This window comes from Mustela putorius, unplaced genomic scaffold (genome assembly GCF_011764305.1).
Source record: "Mustela putorius furo isolate JIRA1106 unplaced genomic scaffold, ASM1176430v1.1 tig00000460_pilon_pilon_pilon, whole genome shotgun sequence".
NCBI lineage: Eukaryota > Metazoa > Chordata > Mammalia > Carnivora > Mustelidae > Mustela > Mustela putorius.
Window position 1 is genome coordinate 14,021,584 of NW_025421389.1, and position 25,457 is coordinate 14,047,040.

General features: G+C 43.3%; 2 protein-coding genes across 10 annotated transcripts in view; one reads left to right on the top strand and one right to left on the bottom strand.

Moving 5' to 3' along the window:
• Window positions 1–13,596, bottom strand: part of FAM118B (family with sequence similarity 118 member B) — a 49,905-nt gene extending 36,309 nt beyond the window's left edge. For 3 of the 7 annotated variants that reach the window (XM_004750204.3, XM_004750203.3, XM_045080370.1), the window contains exons 1-2: window positions 13,492–13,579; window positions 12,538–12,872 (exon numbers count right to left, since the gene is read on the bottom strand). The gene's annotated coding sequence lies outside the window, so the exon portion shown is untranslated. Of the gene's footprint in view, window positions 1–12,537; window positions 12,873–13,491 lie in introns of all 7 variants that reach the window. The other 4 variants (XM_004750205.3, XM_045080369.1, XM_013055020.2 and 1 more) reach the window with 2 other exon arrangements.
• Window positions 13,597–13,638: 42 nt separating this feature from the next.
• Window positions 13,639–24,066, top strand: RPUSD4 (RNA pseudouridine synthase D4). Of its 3 annotated transcripts, none has more exons than XM_004750211.3 (7): window positions 13,643–13,877; window positions 14,244–14,409; window positions 16,800–17,001; window positions 21,206–21,299; window positions 21,378–21,522; window positions 22,830–22,927; window positions 23,500–24,066. In XM_004750211.3, exons 1-7 carry the CDS (start codon window positions 13,689–13,691, stop codon window positions 23,734–23,736), a joined length of 1,131 nt encoding a protein of 376 aa, XP_004750268.1. In that variant the 5' UTR covers window positions 13,643–13,688; the 3' UTR covers window positions 23,737–24,066. The 3 variants fall into 3 exon arrangements, with proteins under 3 accessions (XP_012910471.1, XP_004750268.1, XP_012910472.1); XM_013055018.2 differs by lacking the exon at window positions 13,643–13,877 and adding an exon at window positions 13,936–14,017; XM_013055017.2 differs by lacking the exon at window positions 22,830–22,927 and having other exon boundaries at window positions 13,639–13,877.
• Window positions 24,067–25,457: the final 1,391 nt, after the last annotated feature.

Below are 25,457 nucleotides of genomic sequence, written 5' to 3' on the forward strand. Positions count from 1 at the left end.
CTTATCATGATGAAAAAAAAATCTACATATAAGTGGATCCATGTAGGTCAAGCCTGCATTATTCAAGGTCAACTGTAGAATGTTTTGCTTCAGCAGGTCAAATACCCATGTGTCTGAGCATTTTCTTTAGTGGTCTTACTTCAACTTCAACTTTGTGGGAAACTAGCGTAGAAACAATGTACAGCAATGAATAGGTAGGACTCAAAAAAAAAAAAAAAACCCACCCCAAAACAACAACAAAATGACAAATTGGGAAAGGAATCAATGAAAAAGAATTAAAAAATTATAAAAAAATACTCTATGAAAAGTAAAATTCAGAGGCATGGGAAAAGATTATAACAGGTATGGCTGGAACAACCCAGTGATCGCACTGGGTAAATTGGGTCTTTACAAAGCACACAGTGTGTCTGAAACACAGGGCACTGAACCCACGCACCAATGTAAACCACCCGGCATGCAGGGGACTTAGGCAATACTCTATTAGATTGTCATTGATTAGGACCTTATGAATGTAGCGTGATGATTTACACTGGAAACTCTTTTTTTTTTTTTCAAAGATTTTACTTATTTATTTGACAGAGAGAGATCACAAGTAGGCAGAGAGGCAGGCAGAGAGAGAGAGGAGGAAGCAGGCTCCCCGCTGAGCGGAGAGCCCGATGCGGGACTGGATCCCAGGACCCTGAGATCATGACCTGAGCCAAAGGCAGCGGCTTAACCCACTGAGCCACCCAGGCGCCCTACACTGGAAACTCTTAAACACAAGGAAAACTTCACAAAATCAAAAAACAGAAAATTAGAAAATGAGACCACCTAATTAAAAATGTTAAAAGGATTTACAGCTACTGAGTTTGGAAGAAATAAGGGAAGTAAACCAAACCTGCTCTTAAAGGGCAGTTTCCCTAAGGATTTCCTAAGCCCAAGACTATCCCTGCTCCTTCTAGAGACAAGAACCTTTGGCACCCCTGCCATTCTTTGCTACAGAACAAAGGCTTTTGGCTTCAACCTGGAGACCTATAAACTGGAACAGGAAAGTTTCAGCTTTTACTAAATGCTAGGTCTTAAGAGCATGTGATCCAACATCATTTCTTATTCACAGAATAAGAGATTTTTGTATGTTCAGCTGCTCTATGAAATGAACTTAGATTTTGTGTTACTTTGGAATTATTTAATTCACGACATGAGTGTAGGTGTTCATCGACTACCATCTACAGAACATTCACAGGATGGAAATTCTTAGTCCTATCATGGTATCATGTGTTTTTGGCTTATGAACTTCTTTGAAATTGACTGAGGAGAAACTCCTTCCTAGAAACCCAAGGAACTCCATCCCTCTCTCTGGACACACTAGTCTCCTTCCTGGTACTCATATAGGCCCGGTACACTCTGGTCTAGGGTCTTTTGTTTGTATTGGTCGTTCCTTCTGCCTGGTATGCTTTTTCCAAGTTTCAAGTTTTTGCTCAAATCATACCTTCTCAATGATGCTAGCCCAAACACCCTACTTAAATGTGCCACCTCTCCACTTAATGCATTAGCTGCTCTACTTTTTAAAGATTTTATTTATTTAGAGAGAGCATGTGCATGAGCAGGGGTAAGGGCAGAGGGGGAGGGAGAGAATCCCAAGCAGACTTGGCACTGAGCACAGAGCCCAACACAGTGCTCAATCCCATGAGCCTGCAATCATGACCCGAGCCACAAACAAGAGTCAGATGCTCAACCAACTGAGCTCCCCAGGCTCCCCTAACCATTTTATTTTTATTTTAAAGCCCATACCACTAACATGCTAATTACATTTATGACAAGCATAATAAATATACTAATTATGTTCATTATTTGTCATGTGCATCCTGGGAAGTAAGCTTTTCAAAGGTAGGAATCTTTGTTTAGTTCACAATATATCCCAAGATCCTAGAACAGAGGGCTGCCTGGGTGGCTCAGTCTACTGAGTGCCTGCTTTTGACTCAGATCATGATCCCAGGGTCCTGGGATTGAGCCCTGCTTCTCTCTCTCCCTCTGCCTGCCACTTCCCCTGCTTGTGTGCACACTCTGTCAAATAAATAAAATCCTAAGGAAAAAGACAGACTCCATGTATTTGGGCGCCCTTGTGGCTCAGTGGGTTAAGCCTCTGCCTTCGGCTCAGGTCATGATCTCAGGGTCCTGGGATTGAGTCCCACATCAGCCTCTCTGCTCAGCAGGAAGTCTGCTTCTCCCTCTCTCTCTGCCTGCCTCTCTGCCTACTTGTTATCTCTCTCTGTCAAATAAATAAATAAATCTTAAAAAAAAAAAAAGATCCTAGAACAGTACCTGGCACACAGTAGACGTTCAGATTTTACTGACTAAACCAACTCAAATGCAAAATGTTGCTCATGATTTGAATTACAAGAAAGAATTTCCTGTACTACAGACAACACATTTCCTACTAAAAGAAATACCCCATTAATGTTTTTAATGTAGCAAAAACCATGAAAGACCATTTCTTTTTAAAATGGAACATATGGGAAAAGCCACATTCCTGTGAACATGGCGTGCACAGCAAATCCACATCCAGACTATCATTTTCCAGATATGGTAATGATCATAACAGTCAGTGACAGTAATCTGATTCTAGCCAGCAACAGAAGGATTTCAGAATTAAGGTTTCAAGACTATCCTCTGACACTAACTGAACATTTTATATATAAATCATTTTATTTTTGTGACTCAAGTTTCTGACATCTAAGATGTAAACTGATTCTTAAGGCAAGGACTCTTTCTGGCAAATGACTCCAGGACATCCGTATTTCAAGACTAAGAAATCAGTTTCTGTATTTTATGTATTAAATCTATCTAAAGTGCTTTCTTTATGCACGACTGGAGAAGAAGAAAAGCTTATACAGAGGCAAAAGGGATTTCAAAACACAAATAGGATTGACTCACAGTTTAAAAACATTCAATGGCTTCTCACTGTGGTTAATAAAATGAAACTCCTCACTCACATCATGGCTACAAGACCCAGCTTGATCTGATACCAGCAGTCCTCTTTCTAACACCCCACCCACCCCTCTCCCTCATTCGCCAGGCTCTAGAGCCACATAGGACACACACACTTCCCCAGCTCGCGCACAGAACATGGCTTAGGGTGGTATATATTCCCAGTATTTCTGCCTTCCTCCCATCCTTGAAGCCTCAGCTTACCTGTTACCTCATGGAGTCTGCTTACCCACCCCCTTCAACCCCATTTACACTTCCGCTCCTTATCTGCATCTCTTAACACTTGCAATGACAGGCCTCTCCCATAAGAATAATTGTCCTCTTTTAGGACAAGTACAGTCTGTCTTATTTATCATCCTATCCCCAGCCCCTAACACGTTCTCTGTTAAACAGTAAGTGTCTAGACGGCGCAGTTAAATGCTCACTTGCTGACTGAAAGAGTATATGCCCACTATGAGTTAATCTGAGGTCTAAGAGATCAACAGATACTTTTAATTTTATAAGCTGTAGAAACAGAGTGAATGGATCAAGCTGAAGTGTTGCATCTTTCATGCCAAACAAAACCTGTGACTGAGCTCCACCACCCACCTGTTTAAGACTAATTTTCAATGCTACACATAGAAATTCTCACCTGCTTTGGAAATCCTCATCTTTTGGTTTTCTCCTTCCCCACTACATGAAAAAAAACTAAGATTACATAATACTTTTGGGAAAAGCCTATAGATTGGCTTCATAAAACAAAGCTATATGCACTTAATTCTGTCCACTTTTGGGGTACCTGGGTGGTCAGTCTGTTAAGAATCTGCTTTCTGGGGTGCCTGGGTGGCTCAGTAGGTTAGGCCTCTGCCTTCAGCTCAGGTCATGATCTCAGGTTCCTGGGATGGAGCCCTGCATCTGGCTCTCTGCTCAGCAGGGAGCCTGCTCCCCCCCCCCCACCGCCCCCGCCTGCCTCTTTGCCTACTTGTGATCTCTCTCTCTGTTAAATAAATAAATAAAATCTTAAAAAAAAAAAAAAAAAGAGTCTGCTTTCCCCTTGAGTCATGATCCATGGATCCTAGGATAAGCCCCACATCTCACTGGGCACCCTGCTCAGCGGGGAGACTGCTTCTCCCTCTCCTACTCCCCCTGCTTATGTTCTCTCTCTCAAATAAATAAGTAAAATCTTTAAAAAAATTTTTGTTCACTTCTTTTTATAAATTATTTTTATTAACATATAATGTATTATTTGCCCCAGGGGTACCGGTCTGTGAATTGTCAGGCTTACACACTTCGCAGCACTCACCACAGCATATACCCTGTCCACTTCTATTGTACAGTTTTCCTATGGCCTGATCATGACTACATTCTGTATATGCTTACAGTTTAGAATGACAGGGATTGTATTAGTCTCAAACTGTTGAATTTTCACATTCAACTACCCATTAAATGCCAGGCACTATGCTAACAATATTACTATTACCACACCCCCCTCACCGCCACTAAACACTATATCGTATTTACAATGAGCCAGGCACTGTTGTCTACGCTTTACAAATGCTCACTCTTCTATGAAGTGGACACTAGTATTATCACATACCACAGATACCATAGATAATGGAACTGAGGCACACAGATGCTAAATAATTTGCTATGGGTCACACAGCTATTAACGCATTAGCTATTAGCACACTGGGAGGCTGAAGTCCACATTGTGTATGTGCTGCCGAAGCGAGCACCTGAAGTCCACATTGTGAACACACAATGGAATATGGTCTCACCAAAGATGACTAAGATCAAAACCTGAAGGGCCATGACTTTTTTTTTTTAAAGATTTATTTAATTTATTTGACAGAGATCACAAGTAGGCAGAGAAGCAGGCAGAGAGAGGGAGGAAGTGGGCTTCCTGCTGAGCAGAGAGACGGATGCGGAGCTCGATCCCAGGACCCTGAGCTGAAGGCAGAGGCTTAACCCACTGAGCCACCCAGGCGCCCCAAGGGCCATGCCTTTAAAGGAAACAGAACTATAAACAAATATTTATAACACATTTGTGCTAGGTTTAATATACTTGCATGAGGTACAGGAAAGATCAACAACTGTGCTCAAGGGAGATCAAGAAAAGCTTTATTGGAGATAGATACCACCATGGGAAAATTCAGTGAAAAAATTAGTATTCATCCTCCTTTAGGTCTTGGAAGTATCTGACATTTAACTCCATTCTCTTCTGGATATCGGATTTTCCTGAGTCTCCTCCTGTCTCTCTGGGGTAAGCTCTTCTTCCTCTGTCCCATCCCCAAATATTCAGGGTCCTCAGCAAACTGCTTTAGGCTCTCCATCCGGTCACTTCACATACTCTCCCCACCCCTACCAGCTACTGCAATGGCTTAGAATACCAACTAAATGCTAAGGTCTTCCTTATCTCAATCTCCCAGCTCAGACCTCTCCTGCGTTTGCAACCCAGGAGACACCTGGATTACGCAGCCCTTCACAACTCAAACATACTTTCAGACATACTTCAGACTTAAAGGTCAAAAAACAGTTCAACAATCTGTACCTTATCATGTGTTGTTAGGTCTCTGACTGGCAGAAATAATCTCTGGGTCACAGGGCTATGTGATTATTTCCCTCCTTCTGTTTCAAGGCCAATGCAAGAATTTATTGATTTTGAAAGAATATACTTTACGAATGGGCTTGTAAGTCAATTTCGATCATCATTAAGAGCAAGAGAATGATTGATGAAAGGCAACTCAAGGGAGAGGTTTAAGCTTGTAACCTTAGTCTACCTTGATATTCTTTCCAGGATATTTGCTTTTTCCTAATAAAAATGAACTGAAAAAAAATCTCTTTGACCTGGAAATGAACTGAGAGATGAATGCATTATTTGGTCTGAACCAAGAATCTGAAAGCTAAAAAAAAAGGAGCTATGATCTGCTACAGGGGCCACCACAACTAGAAAGCTCAGGCAAAGTTCGAACGAACGACTTTAAAAACACTGCTTTGCTGCGCAGGTAGCATCAGTCTTAAAAAGTAGCCAGTAAAAGTACCTGAGGAAAGAAACAGGTAAGAGGAAAACAGGTTAGGAAGACCTAAAAACATACTTTGTTAAAGAGCAAAGGAGGTCAGTGCAAGAAGGAGGGAGGGGCTCACTGGTGGGAGCAGCGACAGAGGGCTGAGCAGCTAGAGCCCAAGGGACATGGACACTTTATCAGGGAAAAGAAAGCACCTCTCCTCCTTGACTAGCAAAGGAAAAGGTCCCCAGTAGGCCCCGTCGGAAATATGTCAAGTACAGTAAAGTACAAAGAGCAAATGAAAACCACCCTGTAATCCCACCTGGTGTTAATGACCACTGATATTTTGATTTCCGTGGAGAAAAGCGGTTTTCAAGAAAAACTCTTGGAAGAAGTGCAAGCCTGCTGGTTTCACACTCATCAGTTCAGAAAACTGTATTTGTTAGAGTTTGCCCCTGCTTTTACAAGGAATTTTCTGCATTACCTATAAATCTTTCTTTTCATTTTTTTCTTTCAACTTTTCTTCCTTCATCTGAGTAAGATTAATTTTTTAACAGTACTCAAATAGCCTATAGATTCATCAAAAGAGCAGTAGCAGGTGCTTCTACAGTAGAATAAAGAAAGCAGCAGTACATTTCTAGTGCCTGCGGGCAGTGAGGGCAGTGAGGGAATGAGGGTGAATGAGACTGAGGAGGGAGAGAGCAGATGGCTGGACCATCCCCAGTCCTGCTGGACATGGCTTAATGGGCTCTGTAAAACCGTGGGGTGAAGCACTAAGTTCTCATTACATGCAGGGGCTTGCCATTTGAGGGGGGGGGGCTGATATTCATTCTAGCAACTGACTATGGAAAGCTGCTCCAATGCAGAGACCAAAAACTGAAAAACTTTAATGGGTCCTCTTTGAAGCTACCAGTGCCATATAATAAGAATGGATGTTACAAAAGGGGATCAAAGAAAAAGAAAAGAGGGGAGGAGGGGGAAATCAGAGAAATAGAAGAAGATAATGTCCCAGAATGGAAGGACATTACTTTCCAGGATGAAAGGGTCCGCTGAGAACCAGAACGGTAGATGAGGAAAGTCCCATACTCTGGTACCTCATTAAGAAAGCCCGGAACACCAGGGATAGAATATTCTCAAAGCTTCTAGTAAGAGAGAAAAGAAAAAAACCAATGAAACAAGGTCTCATAAAAAAGGATTTGATTGCTACGTCTCTAGAGAAATTACAGACACCAGACAGCACAATCATTCCTTCAAAATTCGGAGAGGAAATTACTTCCAACCTAGAATTCTATAACATTTCCAAACTACCAGACAAGTATTATGGGCATTCAAATACTTCTTAGGAAATAAAGAGGCAAGCCAAGAAATGGGTCATGGGTGACAGCCCATGAGGAGAGAGGTAGTTCCTGAATGATACCTGAATATAGTTCTCCATTGGAAACATCAAGTGACACATCTGAGTTCATGGAAAATATTACTGATAAGAATGTGGCAATTATGTTGGAGCATCTGGGAAAAAATTAACAGTATGCACGTATGTGAAAAAAACAGTCAAAGGTCAACCTAAACACAAGAGAGGAACTGAGACAGATCATCAAGCTCAACAGGCTAATCACTGGGGGAGAAAAAAGCAAGACATAACATATGAAATGATTTAAAAATATGAAGATAATGCCTGAGAAAAGAGCAAAATAACGGAGTGGTTGCCTCTAAAGAACGAGATTATGAGGTGGGGAGAATGGAGGGACCGCCCCCCACCCCATTCTTCTAATACTCTTTCTTTGAACCATGTATGTTGATTACTTTAACAAAAAACAAAATAAGAAGGGAAAAAATAGCAACATTTAAAATCTGCCATTTTTCTTTCTACATGCTTTACTAACCTAACCTTTCTTCCAGTCTATCCATAAACAAATGAACTTTTTAGCTGGAGGCCTTGTTGAGCGGGAAGGAGTGAGGACAACAGATTCCTGAGCTTTTAACTCAACATTTTCCTGAATCAAAATTTCTAGAGGAGGATGTGTAGATTTAAAGGTACGATGGCGGTTCTCCCCATCAAGCAAGTTGGGGAAATGCTGCCTAGTACATGGGAATCAGTAAACTCCAGCGTGGGTTTGGTTTTCTAACTCAGTTATAACAGTGCAGCTCTCCTATTAACAGTGGAGATGATTTTCGTTAACGCAACAATATCATTAGAATAAAACGCTTACAGTATATTCCAATCATTAACAACTGAAACACACACAAACAACAATCTAATCTTTAACTTACTATTGTTCAAATTTTCAAATGCAGAAAATAGATTTATTCAACTTGAGCAACTATCTGTTGCAAATACCTTCTTGAATTTCTATAGAGATCCTGACATCATCTGGCTTTTATCCAACCACATGGTTGAATAGTCCCACAGTTTTATATTGTTCATGTTCTAGAACCATGGTTTTCCATCTTCACTCTTCCAATGTAAAGAAAATGCTCTCATGTAATGATCTTATTTTAATTTATAACCACGAAATGCTAATAACTTGAGTACCTTCTACATGCTAGGCATCCCATATATTGATCTTGTTGATCACTGCAACAATACTATTAGGTATTACTAATTATGTGACACATATGGAAAAACGGAGGCTGAGAATAAATGCTTGTAAATGACAAACCCTTGTGCAAACCCCAGTGTTTTCAAAGCTCATGCTCAAAATACCACGCTGCCTTACTTCTGGCAAGCACTGGAATTTGAGAAATCATCTAATTCTTCACCACACCTGCTTTTTGGGGTGACAAATTTAAGGTCCAAAACACTAAAGTGAGTCACCTAAGTGGCAGAATTAGGCTAAATTCCTTATCTCTTGATTCCTACCCTATTGAAGGCTTACTTAACAATCTATGAACCTGGTGCTATACTGGTATGCAGGACGTACCTAATATTTTTGGGGCCTTAACCATGTGCTAAGTTCTACACAAGCGCTTTAACCTGCATGAACTCACTTAATCCTTACAGGAGTCCTAAGGCAGACACTATCCACGTTTCACAAGACAAAGAAGCTCAAGAGAGAGAGGTTAAGTAACCTGCACAAGGTTAAAGAGATAGCAGGTTGCAGGGCCAGGATTCTGAAACCATCTTTCTGAATCCACAGTGCAAGCTCTGAGCCAATGCGCTCTGAACATCCTTAAGGTACAGGCTGCATGTCCCTTCTGAATGCCCAGTTTTATTTTTCTAATTAAAAGAGCATGCATGATGTGAGGGCTTTTCTCGAATCCTGATGCAAACAAATTAACTACTTAAAAAGAGAGACCAGCTGCAAAATTTGTCCACTGACTCCTTGCTTAGTGATACTAAGAAAGGTGTGATAATGGTATTGTAGTTTTGTTAAAAACCAGTTCTTATCTTTTACAGACACACACATTGAAGTGTTTACAGATGGTTCAACATCATCTGGGAGGTCAGGGTGGGTGCAGAACAAGAGTGGCCCTGTGCTGGTTGGTTGTAGAGGCTGGTGGATGGAAACATGGGGTTCATTATTTTCTCTACTTGTATAAATGTTTGAAATTTACAATTAAGAAAAAAATGCATGATTAAAAAAACTAGAAAAAACATGATATTAACAGTATTTGGGAAACAGAGCTATGAAAGATTTTCTCCCCCCTCCACACATTTTCTCTATTACTTTTATAATGGAAAACATAAACTATTTAAAAAAATTCTCTGTATTTTCTCTAAATAGGCAGAGCAAAACTGCCTGTAATCTAAGAACGTCAAAACATTATGACAAAAGCATTTCCCATCTCTTCACCAGTTAACTACTTTTTAAAAACTTTTAGAAAGGTCACTTTGTAAGGGTAAGTAAGATCTTCAAATATAAACTAGCCAAAAGCATAAAAGCACTTAAGAGAGAAATAAATTAGAGGACAATTTAACAAATACAATTAAATATACAATTCCTTTCAATAGTTAGCACTAGTCAAAGACCTTGATTGTGTAGTAATGCTGACTTTCCTAAATGGTCAAAAAGGCCACAGGCTAGGGATCTCCTCAGCTTATGGTGTGGTCAGATGGGGACCGGACTTAGCATCAGCTCCCAGGCGAGCCAGCTGTCTTCTGCGCGCACCCTCCAATTTTCTACCATTTTCTACCATGATATGAAAAATGTTGGGAAGTACTGGTCTAAGCCAGACCTGTCTTGACCATCACTCAAAAGCCAAATAAAATGCTGACATGGAAAAAGTAACTACATCCATATTATGGGTTATAACACAATGTTTTAGAAGACCACTGCTTTCTAGTATTTTTTTCTCTATCTGCACTCCCTCTCATGCCCCATATTAGGGAATCTTAAGGTCTATTCCAGCACCATTCAATGAAGTGACCTCCAAATATAAATGTTAGCTCAGTGGCATAAGGTTAAACTCTAGGTACAAGAGCAGAATCCTGATTCTCTGTGCTTATGCTAAATGTATGTATGCAAGCTAAATCTGAAGTAAGTTCCATTTATTAAGAAAGTACGTGTCAATGGAAAAATCCTCAAAGAATAGAAGGTTGGAGTTCTAAGGATCTTCTTTTAAAGACAAAAAACTGGGGCACCTGGGTGGCTCAGTTGTTAAGCCTTTGCCTTCTGCTAAGGTCATGATCCCAGAGTTCTGGGATGGAGCCTGCATCAGGCTCCCTGCTCAGCGGGAAGCCTGCTTCGAACCTCTCCGGCTCCCCCTGCTTGTGTTCTCTCCCTCGCTGCGTGTATGTCTCTCTCTCAAATAAATAAATAAAATCTCTTTAAAAAAAAAAAAAGGGACAAAAAAACTGAGCCCAAGTTACTTGTTCAGGTTGACAAGCAGCTAAGCTGGGACTAGTCCCCAGATCTCCCAGCTGCCAGTAACTGCACTTTCCAAGGCACCTCCAAGGAGTTCTTGCTAATTCCCCTTTGAATCTAAAACCAAAAACCATCCAAGTACTTCTTGATCTTCAGGGACTGAACTCTTGTTAGTCTGCAACTTGCAAATCATTATTTGAGAAGTCAGAATCTAACTTCATGCCACTAATTAATCTTAAATTTGTGATATTTAAACACAAGTTCCTTTATTAGTCACTCTTTGTTTATATTTGTGAAATTACAACGTCATCTTGTTCTTGGACGCTTCTGGAAATAGCCTCAAAAACGAATTATCAAGTACTTCTTTAAATAGTTATGTGGGGGGAACACACAATGATAAATCAAAATCTACGTAAAGAAGTCATGTTTGTAGAATGAAGGCAACACTAGACACCACTAAAAGAATTTTCTTCCTTGTACTGAGAAAACAGTACAGACAAGAGGAGTCCCCAAACAAAAGGAGAATGTGACACGTGTTGAAGTCGTAAAGTATGTAAGTACAGGAAAATGAACTGCCTAAAATAAAATCAATTGAATGACGAAGGGAAAAGAGGCAATATAGCATTAAAAAACAAAAGACAGACAACATATTTGCATAAATTCCTGTATATGCAGACAGCAACTCTAACCACATGCTTTAAATATTAAGATATAACTTCTGCACCCATATTGGATAAAGCTGCATTATGATTAAAAAACAAACAAAAAAAACCTCTGAATTCTTCAAACATCTTTACAGTTTCAAAAAGAAAAACCTGAAAGTTCTTCTCTAGAAGAAAAAATTGACCAGTGTTTTTATTCTTAGGCACTGTAGTGTGTACCTTGGGTTACCCTGAAACCCAAGAACACAAGCTCTGTGTCACCAAGCATTGACATCTGAGTTGGTTCTTCATTTGTTTCCTACTACAGAATGCCAATTCTGCAAGAATTGGCCATTAAGCACAGGTTAAGGAAGGAAGAGCCCTTACACAAAATCATAAAAGTCCTATACCTAAAACAAATTTGTAATTAATGTAATGCTATAAATTTAAATATTGACATTCACATTTCAGAGTCCTTGGAAAAGGAGACTTCACCTTACCTGTGAATTTGCCAGGAAAAAAAAAAGAGAGAGAGAGAGAGAAAGAGAGAAGTTGTGTCCCAACCTCCCTCGGGAATTCTTTGAATTTATATCCTGATCATCTGTCTTATTACAGAAACATACATACACAAATCTTCCTCCCCACTCTTTACAAATACATTTACTCCTACCTCCATTCTTCAGATCAAAAACTGACAGAGAGAAGACAATTCAAATGTTCAGACACATCTACTATACGTCTGTGAATGCACTGCATTATACTAAAGAATGAATATTTGTGGGTTTACTCTGTGCCTAAAGTGGGGATTACAAAGAAACCATGAGTGAGTCTTCAAGGTACTCAAGACTTCGGCAGCAGCTGCCAACCACACATCCTGACTTGTATTCAAAATCAGTTCAAACGCAAAGAACAGTACAGTGTAGGGAGAAAGATCACGGGATAAAGCATAACCTCTTTACTGTTCCCCTAGACTGCAGCATCCCGGCTGAATCTATCCTGCATTCGACTGCCAGATTCATTTCTAGGACTGAAGGAGTTTCTCTCCTGCTCAAGAAGCTTCAAACACGCCTCATTACTTATAACATCTAGCTCAAACTCTTCTTGGACTGAAGAAGTCTTCTATAGGTTTGCTCCACTCACCTGTTCAACTTTACTCCTGCTCAATATGGCTCCCTTCTGCCAGTCCCTTTCGGAGAGGTAAGTCGCAAACCTAATTCCACTACCTACTGGAACTCCTCAAGGGGCCTTCATTCTCAGCAGTCTTAAAAAATTGTTTCCTCTAGTGTCGGTACAGATCCATTAGTTTTCTGAACATCCCTTCGGAACTCGCCATTAGGTTTCTTAACAAATGGCAGGTATGTCCCAAGGTATTTTTCACATTAGCACCCCAACCAGAGGTTCATCTTTCCAGATACCCCTCGGTGAAATCAGAGGGAGTCGCTTGCAGTTTGGGCATGGGAGTTCCAACACTGCACCTTGGAAGAGAGGGAGAGAGGGTTTGGGGTGGTTGCAAAGTAGGGAGGGGGAAACATGAAGGAAGCATAAAAGGGAGGGGAAGGTCCGTGCTCTTTACCGTATTTTCAGTCTTGTCTTTGGAAGGAGCGGGGAGAGCGTAAGGAGAGAGGAGACTCCAAAAAACTCAAGGTGTTCCCTAGGTAGGAATACGGGCTGGGGGCCCCCGGATAACGGAAGGGTTCCCATCACCCCCGGGGGAGAAGGACAGGTTACAACCTGAAACAAAGAGGAGGTGAGGAGTGGAGAGCCTACAGAGATCGGGCATCTCCGAAGGACGAGCGGCAAGGAAATGAGAGGTGACACGACGCGTCCCTCAGGGGGCTGGCCGGACACCAGGGATGTGGTTGCCAAGAGGGACGAGGTAGGCGCCCAAGAAGGCTCTGGGGCGAGCGTTTATGGGGCATCGCTTCCACGGGGCGCGGGGGCGGGGAAGTGTTTTTGAGTGGGGTCTTCTCGCACAGGGAGAAAAGGATCCCGGTGCAGTGCTCTCCAAGAGCAGAAGCCCCGGAGACGCGAAAACGTTAAAGCGTTGAAGAACCGGCATTTCCTAGCCCCAGCCCGGCTTCCCTACACACTCACCGAGTCTCCTCCAAACGCCACCGCTCCAGCTGCAGCTACCGGCCGGCGCAGCCGCACTCAGCGCGCACCACCCCACGTGACTCGGCCCAGAGCCCGCCCCCTCACCCTCCACGTGATCCTCAAGACCCGCCCAAAACCTCCTGCCTCTCGCCCCTCTTCGGCGCGTGGTCTAGAGACGCCCCTCCTCTTTTGACAAGATGGCGGCGCCCAGCTCTAACGCGCCTCGCCTCTGGGTCTGGGGTTCCAGGCAGCGTTTGGGGAGTGTCTTTAGCCTCTTCTCAAAGCCATTTTGTTCGGCCGCTGCTGCGTCTGGGACCATGAGTGCCCAGCGATTAGCGGAGAAGCTCCGAGCCCAGAAACAGGAACAAAAGACGAAGCAGCCGCCGGTGAGTCCGAAAGGACCACAACTCCCAAGAGGCAGTACGTTCCCGGGTTCTCCGGCTGGGAGTGAGGTGGGAGGGTCCGGACAGATGTTAAGGAAATGTGGAGGATCTGTGGAAGAACGGGGAGAAAGGAAAGGGAAGAGGTCAGTATGGTGCCGTATCTTCCTGCGGGCTGGATCTTTGGCTCCTGCCGGCCTCAGCCCTGAGCACTGCGTGGAGATAGGTAAAACAGACATGCACCGCCGCTCTCAAATTATTCCGAGAAGGCGCGAGTCCAAAGCAGAAATAGTCATTCCCAGCCCACATTGTCACCCAAACTTATTGAAAGTCTTCACCAGTCTTTTCCTGGCGCTCCTTCTCTCCGCATAGGTGCCCACAAGCCCTGTTCAGCGGAGAGTTCAAGAACTAGTACGGTTCACAAAGCAGCTGCAACGAGTCCACCCCAACGTGCTTGCTAAGGCACTGAGCCGAGGGATTGTGCACCAGGACAAGGATCTCGTGGTCATCAATAAACCTTACGGTCTCCCTGTGCATGGTAAGGACCACGTGAGGGAGGTTGGTGCTTCTGTTTTCACTACAATTAGGGGCAACTCTGACACATTACTTGTGGGGCTCGAAGACTTGCATTCAAAATAATTAAGCTCTTGTAGAGTACTATATAAGGCACTACTGAAGACAGAGATAGAAAAGACAGTCTCTGCATTCCAGACATCTGGCAGTCAGCAGTGATTTCTGGAATGCACTGTGTTCAGACCTCCATGGGAATTTTTATAGAGAAATACTAAGGCTTTGTGATTCTTGTCTTCATGTTATGTTCCATCAAAACTGGGATAGAAGAGGGGCACCTGGGTGGCTCAGTGGGTTATGCCTCTGACAGCCCAGGGTCAGGCTCCCTGCTCAGTAGGGAGTCTGCTTCTCCCTCTCCCACTGCCCCTCCCCTCTGCCCATTATACCTCGCCCTTCCTCATTCACTCTCCCTCTCTCAAGTAAATATATAAAATTAAAAAAAAAAAAAAAAAAAAGAACCAGAAAAGAAGAAATGACATATAAGAAAAAAATAGATAGCACTTAATATATTAAGGTTCAGATCATTTCTCCTTCTGACAATGGCATCAGTATATTTTTTGCCTTTATTCACAATTTTCCCACATTCACTAATTTTTATAAGTACTCTGTTTCTATTTTTGGCCTATAAATCTCTTGTGGATAACGTGTTCTGGTAGTTTATTACCTTCTATAAGTAATGGTATTTCCATATAATGACTCTGAATTTCCTGCAAGGGTCTTTTTTAACCATGGTGATTTATTGCATATTTTGTTCACATGATCCAGAATATAATTTCATCAGTTAAGTCCAGACCAAGGAAAATAGTCCATCTTCATTGAACAAAGATCAGAAAAATCTCAACCCATAAGCCCCAAACTGCAACATAAATCAGTCAGCCACCTCAAGCCATGCGTGGAGACAGAATAACCTGAGAAAAATTAGATCTTATACTATCCATGGGCAAGGATCAAAGAAGGACCACCTTAAACATGCAGAAACTCCAATCACAGAAACCAATATGAAAACTAATTTAAAAAAGGGGGGGCGGAGTTTCAGCCAAAGCAAAGATTAAACTGCCCTACAGAGAGATCTCTACTATTGAAAACATACACAGGATTCACACACACACAAAAACACATATAAATCTGGGAGTGCCTGAGTGACTTAGTTGGTTAAGCGTCTATCTTTAACTCAGGTTAACTCCCACATGATCCCAGGGTTCTTAGATTGAACCCTGAGTCAGGCTCCCTGTTCAATGGGGAGCCTGCTTCTCCCTCTGCCTCTGCCTCTCCCTCTGCTCGTGCTCTCTCGCTCTTTCTCAAATAAATAAAATCTTTCAACAAACCCTGCATATAAACCTATATAGAAGATAACTTCCTTTAAAGAGTTTATAGAAATTATAAAATATAGAAGACATTCATGTTATTAAAAGTGCCAAAAGATATGTATTCATGATAAGAACTTAAAAAAGAATAAAAGGAAAATGTCTGTGTGTTTGTGTGCACAGAGTACCTAATGAAACTCCAAGACGCCTGGAACTTAATGGACATTGAAATATTTCTGAATAAATGTTGAATGTCTAAGACAGCTGTCTAAGACAGCTGGAGTGAGATAAGAAAGACCGATAGAAAGAAAATGCAGGGAAAGGGATTTATTGGGGGAAAAGGCATAGTTGTGCTAAAAGAATGCTTTTGGGGGAGGTATGGAGAAAAGTATAAAGACAAGGAATTAAGTCAGACATTGCCAAGTGTTGTGTGTGTTTTCTTTTTCTGCCTTGATCTTTTTCTTCCCATTCTTCATGAGATAATTATTATCCAGATATTTACATTTTATAGTTAAGAAAACTGAAAGTTGGAAAGATTAAATCATCTATTCAGGTTCAATGGCTAGTTAGGCCTAGAATAGAACTGAGTAGCATCTCACCTAAAGGTTATCTTCTTAGCTCTTCTGTAATAGCTCAGGAGAGCCTCACAGTCTTGTATTCACCCTTGAGTTTACTTGGCAAATTCTCAAACCTTTGTTTATATAGTGAAATATCAGACCTCCTCATTTTGATTGCTGATTTTATTATGAATGTGCAAGTAGATTAATATATATATGTTGAGGAGGAGGCCACATGCTGTAGGCCAGTGCTTCTCAGACATTATGAAAAGGCATGTGAGTCCTTTGGGCATCTTGTGAAAATGCAGATTTTGATTTAATAGTCTGGGCTGGGAGCCTGAGATTCCTTTCCAACAAGCTCCCTGGGCTTTGACATTGCTAGTTCCTGGACCACATTTCAGAATAAAACTCGTGAAAACATTGACTTTCTTCCCAGGTAGAGTTCTTTGGTGGGATCTTTTACTGGCCACTAAAACCTGTGGCTCTTCCCTTTGTAGGTGGCCCTGGGATCCGGCTGTGCATCAGTGACGTATTGCCCATCCTGGCAAAGATGCTTCATGGCCACAAGGCAGAGCCCTTGCATCTGTGCCACCGGCTGGACAAAGAAACTACAGGTGTAATGGTGTTGGCCTGGGAGAAGGAAGTGGCACATCAAGTACAGGAGTTGTTTAGAACCCGTCAGGTGGCAAAGAAGTACTGGTATGAAGCCCATCGCCAGTGGTAGACTTGGTATAAATGAAGGCATCCTTTTATCTCATTGTCCATTCATATGGAAGGAACTCCTGTTAAGAGAAGGAAGGCACTGTGCTAGGACTTATGGGCGTATGAAAAGAATAGGAAAGAGACTTAAGTGCTTAGGACCTTAGAGTCTCTTGGAATAGAGATTCCTCATTGTTGTTGTACATAAAAATTATTGAAAATTAATTACACAAGTAATACATGATTTCATTCCTTTGGTCAAATCATCAAAAAACAAAGATAAAGCAAAAAATTCTTGGAGAATCTACCCACTCTGTTGTTCTAGTCCGTTCCCTTGGGATAGTTTGGTTTTTATTCCTCTGGTCCTTACTCAATGTATTTATGAACATGTCTGATATATACAGTGTGTGTGTATTACATTGTACACTGTACACTACTTTTTTTTTTAAGATTTTGTTTGAGAGAGAGAGTGAGCACAAGCGGGAAGAGCAGCAGGCAGAAGGAGCGGAGGAGCAGGCTCCTCGCTGAGTAGAGAGCCCAACATGGGACTCCGGGTTCATGACTTGAGCTGAAAGGAGACTTAACCCACTGAGCCACCCAGGCACCCCAACACTGTACTTTTCTTTTACCACTTAATTATGTCTTGGAGATCTTTCCATGTTAGTGCATATAGGTTTACCTCCATTTTTTTTAATAGAAGAAAGACAGGTGAACAAACCTGTAACCTACTGCTATCCTCCATCAACTCAATTTTCTTCTCCAGGTGAGATCACTTTTCTAGTCTTGTGTAAGCTTCCTGTATACAGGGCATGTATAAGTGAATTATTATATGGCAGTGCATTTTGCACTGCTTTGCATCCTGCTTTATTTCACTTGGATGGTATATCTTGGAGAGCATTTTGCATGTACATTTAGAGCTTCATAGTATTCTGTTGTATGGCTATATCATTGTTTCCTTATTGATGGACATTGAGTTAACTTTCTATTTTTCAGAGTCTGTTGCAAAGAATACATGATTATATCTTTAAGACAGATTCCTAAAGATGGAATTGCTAGGTTGAAGGGTATACACATTTAATATTTATTTTTTGTTGGTGGTGATGGTTTTTTTTTTTTTTAAGATTTTTTTATTTGAGAGAGAGAGTGAGTGAGTGTGAGCACACAAGCCAGGGGAGGGGCAGTGGGAGATGGAAAGGGACAGAGAATCCCACAGACTCCCAGCTGAGAGTGGGGCCTAATTGGGCCTCCATCCCAGGATCCCAAGATCATGAGCTGAGCTGAAACCAAGATTCAGATGCTTAACTGACTGAGCCACCCAGGCGCCTCTCACACATTTAATATTTGAATAGTTACTATTATTAGGTAGGCCAGGTTTTCCTCCCACTAGGGTAATGAGGACCTACCTCCCCCTACAGCTGACCAGCACATTTTGGGGGGTTGCCACTGTGATGAGGAAAAAAAAAAAAATGTTTTCTATTTCCCTGTGTATTAGTGATGTTATTTGTCTGCATGTTTATTGGGGTCTCATGTTTTTTTTAGTTTCCCTTTCTGTGAACAAACTGTCTCTTTCCTTTGCCTGGTTTCTGTTGGGCTGTTTATTATTTTCTGTTTGATTTGTAGCTACTCTTTTTATCTTTTCGAAGTTAGTCCTTTTTGTGCTACAGATTTTGCAGCTACTTTGTGATCCTGGGAGCCTTTAAAAAATCTCTATGCCAAGACCCACCCACAGAGGCTCTGATTAATAAGTCTGATGGGTATGGGCATCTGAATTTCTTAAAAGCTCCACAGCTGACTCTGCTGTGGAATCAAATGTAAAAACCACTGTAATAAGAGATTACAGGTAATGGTAGAGGTTTAGCATAGTAACTAAGCTCAACAAGATCTGTGTTCAACTGTCAGTTGTGCCGTTTACAAGCATGGGTCCTTAGGCATGTTCTTAAGCATCTCTAAGCTTTGTCTTCATAGGAAAAGTGAGAATAATAGAGTTGAGGAAAGGGTTAAATGAGACAGTACATGTGAAGTGTTTGACATAGTACCTAGCTCATAGTAAAAGCTGAAAGACAGAAAATTGAGACTATCATGTATACTAGTAATCCAGGTGCAAGTCTGTAAAAAGTGTTGGGGCACCTGGGTGGCGAAGTTGGTTGGTCAGCTGACTCTCGATTTCACCTCAGGTCATGCTCTCAGGGTCGTGGTATCAAGCCCCACTTTGGGCTCCAAGCTCAGCAGGGAGTCTGCTTCAGGTTTCTCTCTCTCTCCCTCTGTCCCTCCTTCTCCTTGCGCATGTGCTCATTCTCTCTCTCTCCAGAATAAATAAATCTTAAAGAAAGATGTTATATTATTTGTGAAAATTGTTTATGAAAGTTTAGACTTGGTAACCATTCTGTGGAGGAATTGAAATCCGTTCATTGTGTGTTGATGAATGAACAGGATTTGCTAGACGAGATGGAGAACTGTGTTTTAGATGGTGGGAATGCATACACACAAAGGACAAAAGCAGGCAGTGTAGTTTGGAGTGGGGAATGGTGACAGATAATGCTGGAAAGGTAGACTGGAACCCAGTTAATGATGGCCTTAAATACCAGGTGCACAAAGTAGAAGTTAGCAGTAGAGCATAGCAGGTGACTGATTAACATCTACTGGCTTACTATGATAGCAGCTTGTTATGGTTATTTGTTTGAATCATCATCATCATCTTCTTCTTTTTTTAATTTGACCGACAGAGATCACAAGTAAGCAGAGAGGTGGGGGTGGGGGGCGGGGGAAGCAGGCTCCCCGCTGAGCAGAGAGCCAGATGCAGGGCCTCATCCCAGGGCTCTGAGATCATGACCTGAGCCAAAGGCAGAGGCTTTAACCCACTGAGCCACCCAGGCACCCTTGTTTGAATCTTCTTACTAGACTTTGAATTCCTTGAGAGTGGGGATTTTGGTCTCGTTCATCTGTACAGAACTAGTACCTCCCTAAATCAATGCCTCATTATATTCCTGGAGTATGTAGTGAGTGAACATATTTGAGCATAGTGTTGTGTCATTAGGAAGAGGGAGCTCACAGTTAAAACTCAATTTAAGTGTGGTAAAATATATCAGATGGCAGCCCAAACTGCCACCAGCCCAAAATGAGGTGTCCAGTGTGTGACTTGTGGGAGTGGGCTTCGTTTCTGTGATAGGCCACCCCGCAGGACTCCTTCATCATTGACCTAGAGGAGGCATAAGCATAAGGACACAAGAAAGGGTCGTCTCCCCATCTCTGACATGATGAAAGGAGACCTCCAGCAAAATGTTTATTGAGTTATGGGGGTTGTTTCTGTGACTTTGAGCCGAGTACCCCTGTTTGTCTACCTGGCAGATCGGGCAGGTGCGGTCCTGTGACTTTTTCATTCCATTCATTCATTTACTTGTTCATTCATTTCATATGCAATCAGGACTTAACCATCTTTTAAAAAACAGGATACAAAACCATATTATCCTCATTACTTTTTTTTTCTTAAAGATTTTATTTATTTATTGGACAGACAAAGATCACAAGTAGGCAGAGAGGCAGGCAGAGAAAGAGGAGGAAGCAGGCTCCCCAAAGAGCAGAGAGCCGGATGTAGGACTGTGGGATTATGGCCTGAGCCGAAGGCAGAGGCTTTAACCCACTGAGCCACCCAGGCGCCCCTACCCTCATTTCATTTTAAACTATACATACTCATTTTGGGGCGCACCTGGGTGGCGCAGTTGATTAAACGTCCCACTTTGGGTTTCAGCTCAGGTTGTGATCTCAGGGTGGTGAAATGGAGTCCAGGCTCAGGGCAGAGCCTTCCTGGGTTTCTCTTCCCCTCTCCTACTGCCCCTCCTCCTCACACGCACTCTCTCGCTCTCTCTCTCTCAAATACATAAATTAAAAAAACAAACAAACCTATACATATTCATTTTTAAAGGTTGGAAGGAAAGACTATGTTATTAATATAATTTTTTGGTTTTTTTTCCCCCAATAGTCTATAATTAGCATACATTACTTTAGTAGTAAAAAAAAGATTTGGTCATAAGAGTAGTATCAAGCTCTCAGGCTAAGTGCTATGACAGCCTTATGACTTAGGATGCTCCATTCTTAAGAACTGACCACAGTAGAGCAGAAGGTCCAGTGTTACACCTCTAAGTAGCCAAATCTGAGGAGCTCCCCGCTCACCTTATGACTTAAGCCAGGGTCTGTGTGTTATGCCCAGGACCATCACAGTGCGCGTCCCCGTGCCCCCGGCGGGAGTCGTGGACATCCCTGTCATCGAGAAGGAGGTGCAGGGTCAGCAGCAGCACTACAAGGTGGGTGAGCTGTCGTCCCCAGGGGCTTGGCTTTTCTGCTCTTCCTTTGCAACCATGTCTTGCTTTCTTTGGTGTCAGATGACGCTGTCCCCAGGCTTCCGCATGGAGGATGGGAAGATGGTGAGAGCACGGAGCAACCGGAAGGCGCACACAGCTGTGACTCAGTACCAGGTGCTCAGCAGCACTCTGTCCGCTGCCCTCGTGGAGCTCCAGCCCATCACCGGTGAGGCACCACCTTTCTGCTGGGGGATGGCAAGAGCCCAGGGCTGCTGAGCCACGCCCAGGGCCTCGCTCTGGGTCCTGCCCTTCTTCCAAGCAGCTGGTGCTATGAGAGGGCTGGGATTGCAGCTGACGTGTTTGAGAGTGTGCCTCTGGTGCTAATCCGAGGCTGGGAGCTCCAGCGGGGATGGCTGTTTAAAAATAGTAGGTAGCAGAAAGATATAAATAGTTTGCTTACATTTATTTAAAAAATCTGCAAAGCGGTTTCTCAAAAAAATTAAACACAGAATTACCATATAATCCAGCAATCCTCATGGGTATCTATGCAAGAGAATTGAAAGCAGGGGTTTGGAAAGATCTGTGTACAGTAGTGTTCATGGCATCATTATTCCCAATAGCCAAGAGGTGAAGCCAGTCTCGATGGCCACTGCCAAATGAATGCGTAGACAAAGTGTGCGGGCAGATGACGGAATGAGTATGTCTTGAAAAGGAAGGAAATTCTGACATGGGCCACAATGTGGTTGGTCTTGATGCTAAGTGAAAGAAACCAACACAGGACGAATGTTGCGTGATTCCAATTATGACACACCTAGAGCACTTAGATTCAGAGACCAAGTAGAATAGTGGTTACCAGGGGCCGTAGGAAGCAGGAAGGTATGGGGAGTTGTCGTTTAATTGGGCCAGAGTTTCAGGTGGGGAGGATGCTTGTGCTCTCTCTCTCTTGCTCTGTCTCAAAATAAATAAAATCTTTTAAAAAAATGGTTAAGATAACATTTTATGTTATGAATATTTTGCTACAGTGAAAAATGTGCAAAGCACTACTATTTAGCATTCTATAATAATGTTATCTAAAAATAAAACAAAACGGGTCATTGAGTGGGTCTCCCCCCCCCCCCCCTTAAGCCTTGGACTCTTGATTTCCACTCAGGTCACAAGCTCAGTGGTGGTAAGATTGAGATTCTCTCTTTCACTCTCCCTCTGTCCCCCTCCCTTGCACACATGTGCTCTTGCTTTCTCTTTCTCGTTGTCTCAAAAACAAAAAAGTTAAGCAGGGAGAGATACCAAGTTGATGATAATGGTTATCTGTAGTGAAAAGGGAACTGAGGGGGAGGGGAACTTAGTGTCTTAACAGCATGTGTAATTTTATTTCCTACCAGCTTATAGTTTGTTCTGTTCTTCTTTATACTTTGCTGTAGGTGCGGCCTTGCCAGTCTTACTGTGCTTCAGTTAAATAGGGTTAGAAGCACAGTAATGCACAGTATGGTTTCTGGAGCTGCTCAAGTTTTCTCTTTTCTTGTTGTTGTTGTGAAGGAGTAAAACATCAGCTTCGAGTTCATCTGTCTTTTGGACTGGATTGCCCAATCCTTGGTGATCACAAGTACTCAGACTGGAATAAGCTGGCCCCCCAGGTGACCCTGGTTTGTCTGTGCAACAGCTAAGGGGGGGGAGCTTTCGCTTTCCCCTTGTTAAAATCCGACGTGAGTCACCGCAAGGATGTATTGCCTGTACTGTACTAGTTACCCAAACTAGTCACCTCACTTAGAGAGAAACAGCTGCTGTTCTCACGGAGCTGCAGGATCTGTTCGCAAAACCCTTGCGCTTCATTTGTTTGTCTTGGATTGTGTTTGGAGGCTGGGGACAGGTGGGGTTGGTGGTGGGGGGGGCACTTTCCGGAGGCTTCAAGCAGCCTTTCATGCTATTGGTGAAGATGGGTGGGGGACACTTGTTTATCTTTTGTTGTCATAGCCCATTCTCTAGGAAGGCCAGAGAACTGGCTGATAAGAACTTCGCTGGCCTGGTGGTTTTTCTCTCACCTGGGTTCCAAACCCTTCCAGGAATGTCCCTGAAGCAGGCTGTACACCGCTGTGCCTTCCAGGGGAGTTAGTGGTGGTTCCTTTAAGGGGAAAATGTCTGTCCCTGTGTGCTGCTCAAGGACGAGCTCTTGGCCTGGCTCTCAAGAGGCTGTCTTGTCTTTGTACAGAAGCTGTCTCTTGGTACCCTGAAGAAGCTGGGGCTGCATCAGGCGAAGGCCCGTCACATCCCGCTTCACCTGCACGCGCGCCAGCTGATCCTGCCGGCCCTGGGGTCCAGGAAGGAGGAACTCAGCTTGGTCTGCAAGCCTCCTCGCTTCTTCGTCTGCTCCCTGCGACGCCTGGATCTACAGATGCCAAGTCAGGATCAGAATGGGGACGACGAAGCCGGACGTGAGGGTCAATAAAGACCGCTGGGCTGTTTGGCCCCTGAATCCTTCACTTTGTTTCATGGATCTCACTTGGGACAGACTCCAGAAGAGCCAGGTGTGGGAAGTGGAAGAAACCCAGCTGCTTCTAGGCCTTTACTGGACACTAAGTCCTATTTACTGAGACACTGGCCACGCTCTGGAAAAGCCTGCGGGAAGTCTCCCTGCCTCCCAGTCTCCTTGCCCAGAGGGAAGAGAGCCCAGGACCAGGCAGACTGGGTCCATAATTGAAAAAGGAGAAACTCGAGCACAGAATCTGTGCTCTGAAACTGTTTCCGTCCAACAATAAATCCCTTGATCTATCTGGAAGGCTCTGGTGGTTGGAAAGAGCGTGTGGCGGTCATCTGACTGCTGGAGAAATTCAGAAGCAGTTAGCCACTGTCCTCATGGAAGTTCAGGATCTAATAGCAAAACCTCTCTGCTCCACTTGTTTTGTCCCAGATTCTGCAGACCTGTCAGAAGGCAGGATTCTCTCCAGCCGCAGCGCAGGAGCCTTCTTTCGGTAGTGACTAGAGCCTGCAAAGGGTGTTAGAGAAGCGAGAAAAGCAGATGTGAAGTCCGGCCGGCCGGTAGCCCCTGGTGGGGAACACACACGGTCTGGAGAGGGCAGTGGTTAGCTCCAGCTCCGTGCTGCTCTGTGGGAACAGGTTTTCTTTCCTTTTTTTTTTTTTTTTTTTTTTTTTTAATTTTTTCAGAGAGTCAAGAAACCCAGATTCTGTAGAGTCTTAAACAGTGGCAGTGGGGGGGGACACTGACCCCCACCTTGTACAGTCAAAAATCACATGTAACTTTTGACTCTCCCAAAACTTAACTGCTAGTGGCCTCCTGTTGACCGGAAGCGTTACCAATGACACAAACAGTTGATTAACACATATTTTGTATGTTCTGTGTATTATATGCTGTATTCTCACTCAGCCAGAGAAAAGAAGATGTTATTAAGAAAATCATAAGGAAGAGAATACATTTACGGTTCTGTGCTCTATTTATCAAAGAGAAATCTGAGTATAAGTGGCCTGCACCATTCAGACCCATTTTTGGTGGATCAGCTGTATTTATGGGAAAGCTCCAAGTGTATTAACCCACTAAAATGAATGTGTACAACACAGCTGTCCCCAAACCCAGGTGGTCACCAGGTGTGCCCTGTTTCCCTCTAGAACGCCTCCTCTGAGGATGGGCTTTCTCGCTAGTCCCACCCCACTTCCTGAGCACCAGCTTCACTCCCCACAACCTCAACTAGCATAGGGCAGGTCCCACCAGAAACCTAACACAGAGGCAAGTCTTGAGACCAAAACCACCACACACCCCCCCACACCCCGGCCCTAGGGGCAGGGCAGGGCAGGGCAGGGTGGTACTGATTAGGACGAGGACACTGCAAAACACATCCTTATGTTTTCCCAATCTGCTGTCCTTGGCTCTCAAAGCCTCTGGACTGCTGTTAGCCTGAGGGCCTGGTAGGGTATACAAAGACTCAGCCTTGTATCCGGGCTTGCAAAGCATGCCATGGAGGGGGAGGGGTACAGACCCTGTTTCCCCAGTGAGGGGGGAGCGCTGCTTGGTGCACTGTAATCCCAACGCTGATGACCCGGGGTCAGGCCAAACCACAAGTTAAGGGCTCCGTGTTCCGCAAGACTCCTTTCCAGACACCAGCTGCAAGCTCGGGGCTTCCCAGACAACCCCTCACCCTTCTGCTCAGCCTAGGG

Coding starts and splice junctions, on each gene's coding strand:
- RPUSD4 (XM_004750211.3), top strand. CDS start 13,689: ATGGCGGCGCCCAGCTCTAACGCGCCTCGCCTCTGGGTCTGGGGTTCC. Junction 21,300..21,377: donor GTCAGCAGCAGCACTACAAG/GTGGGTGAGCTG, acceptor CTTTGGTGTCAG/ATGACGCTGTCCCCAGGCTT. Junction 22,928..23,499: donor GGAATAAGCTGGCCCCCCAG/GTGACCCTGGTT, acceptor GTCTTTGTACAG/AAGCTGTCTCTTGGTACCCT.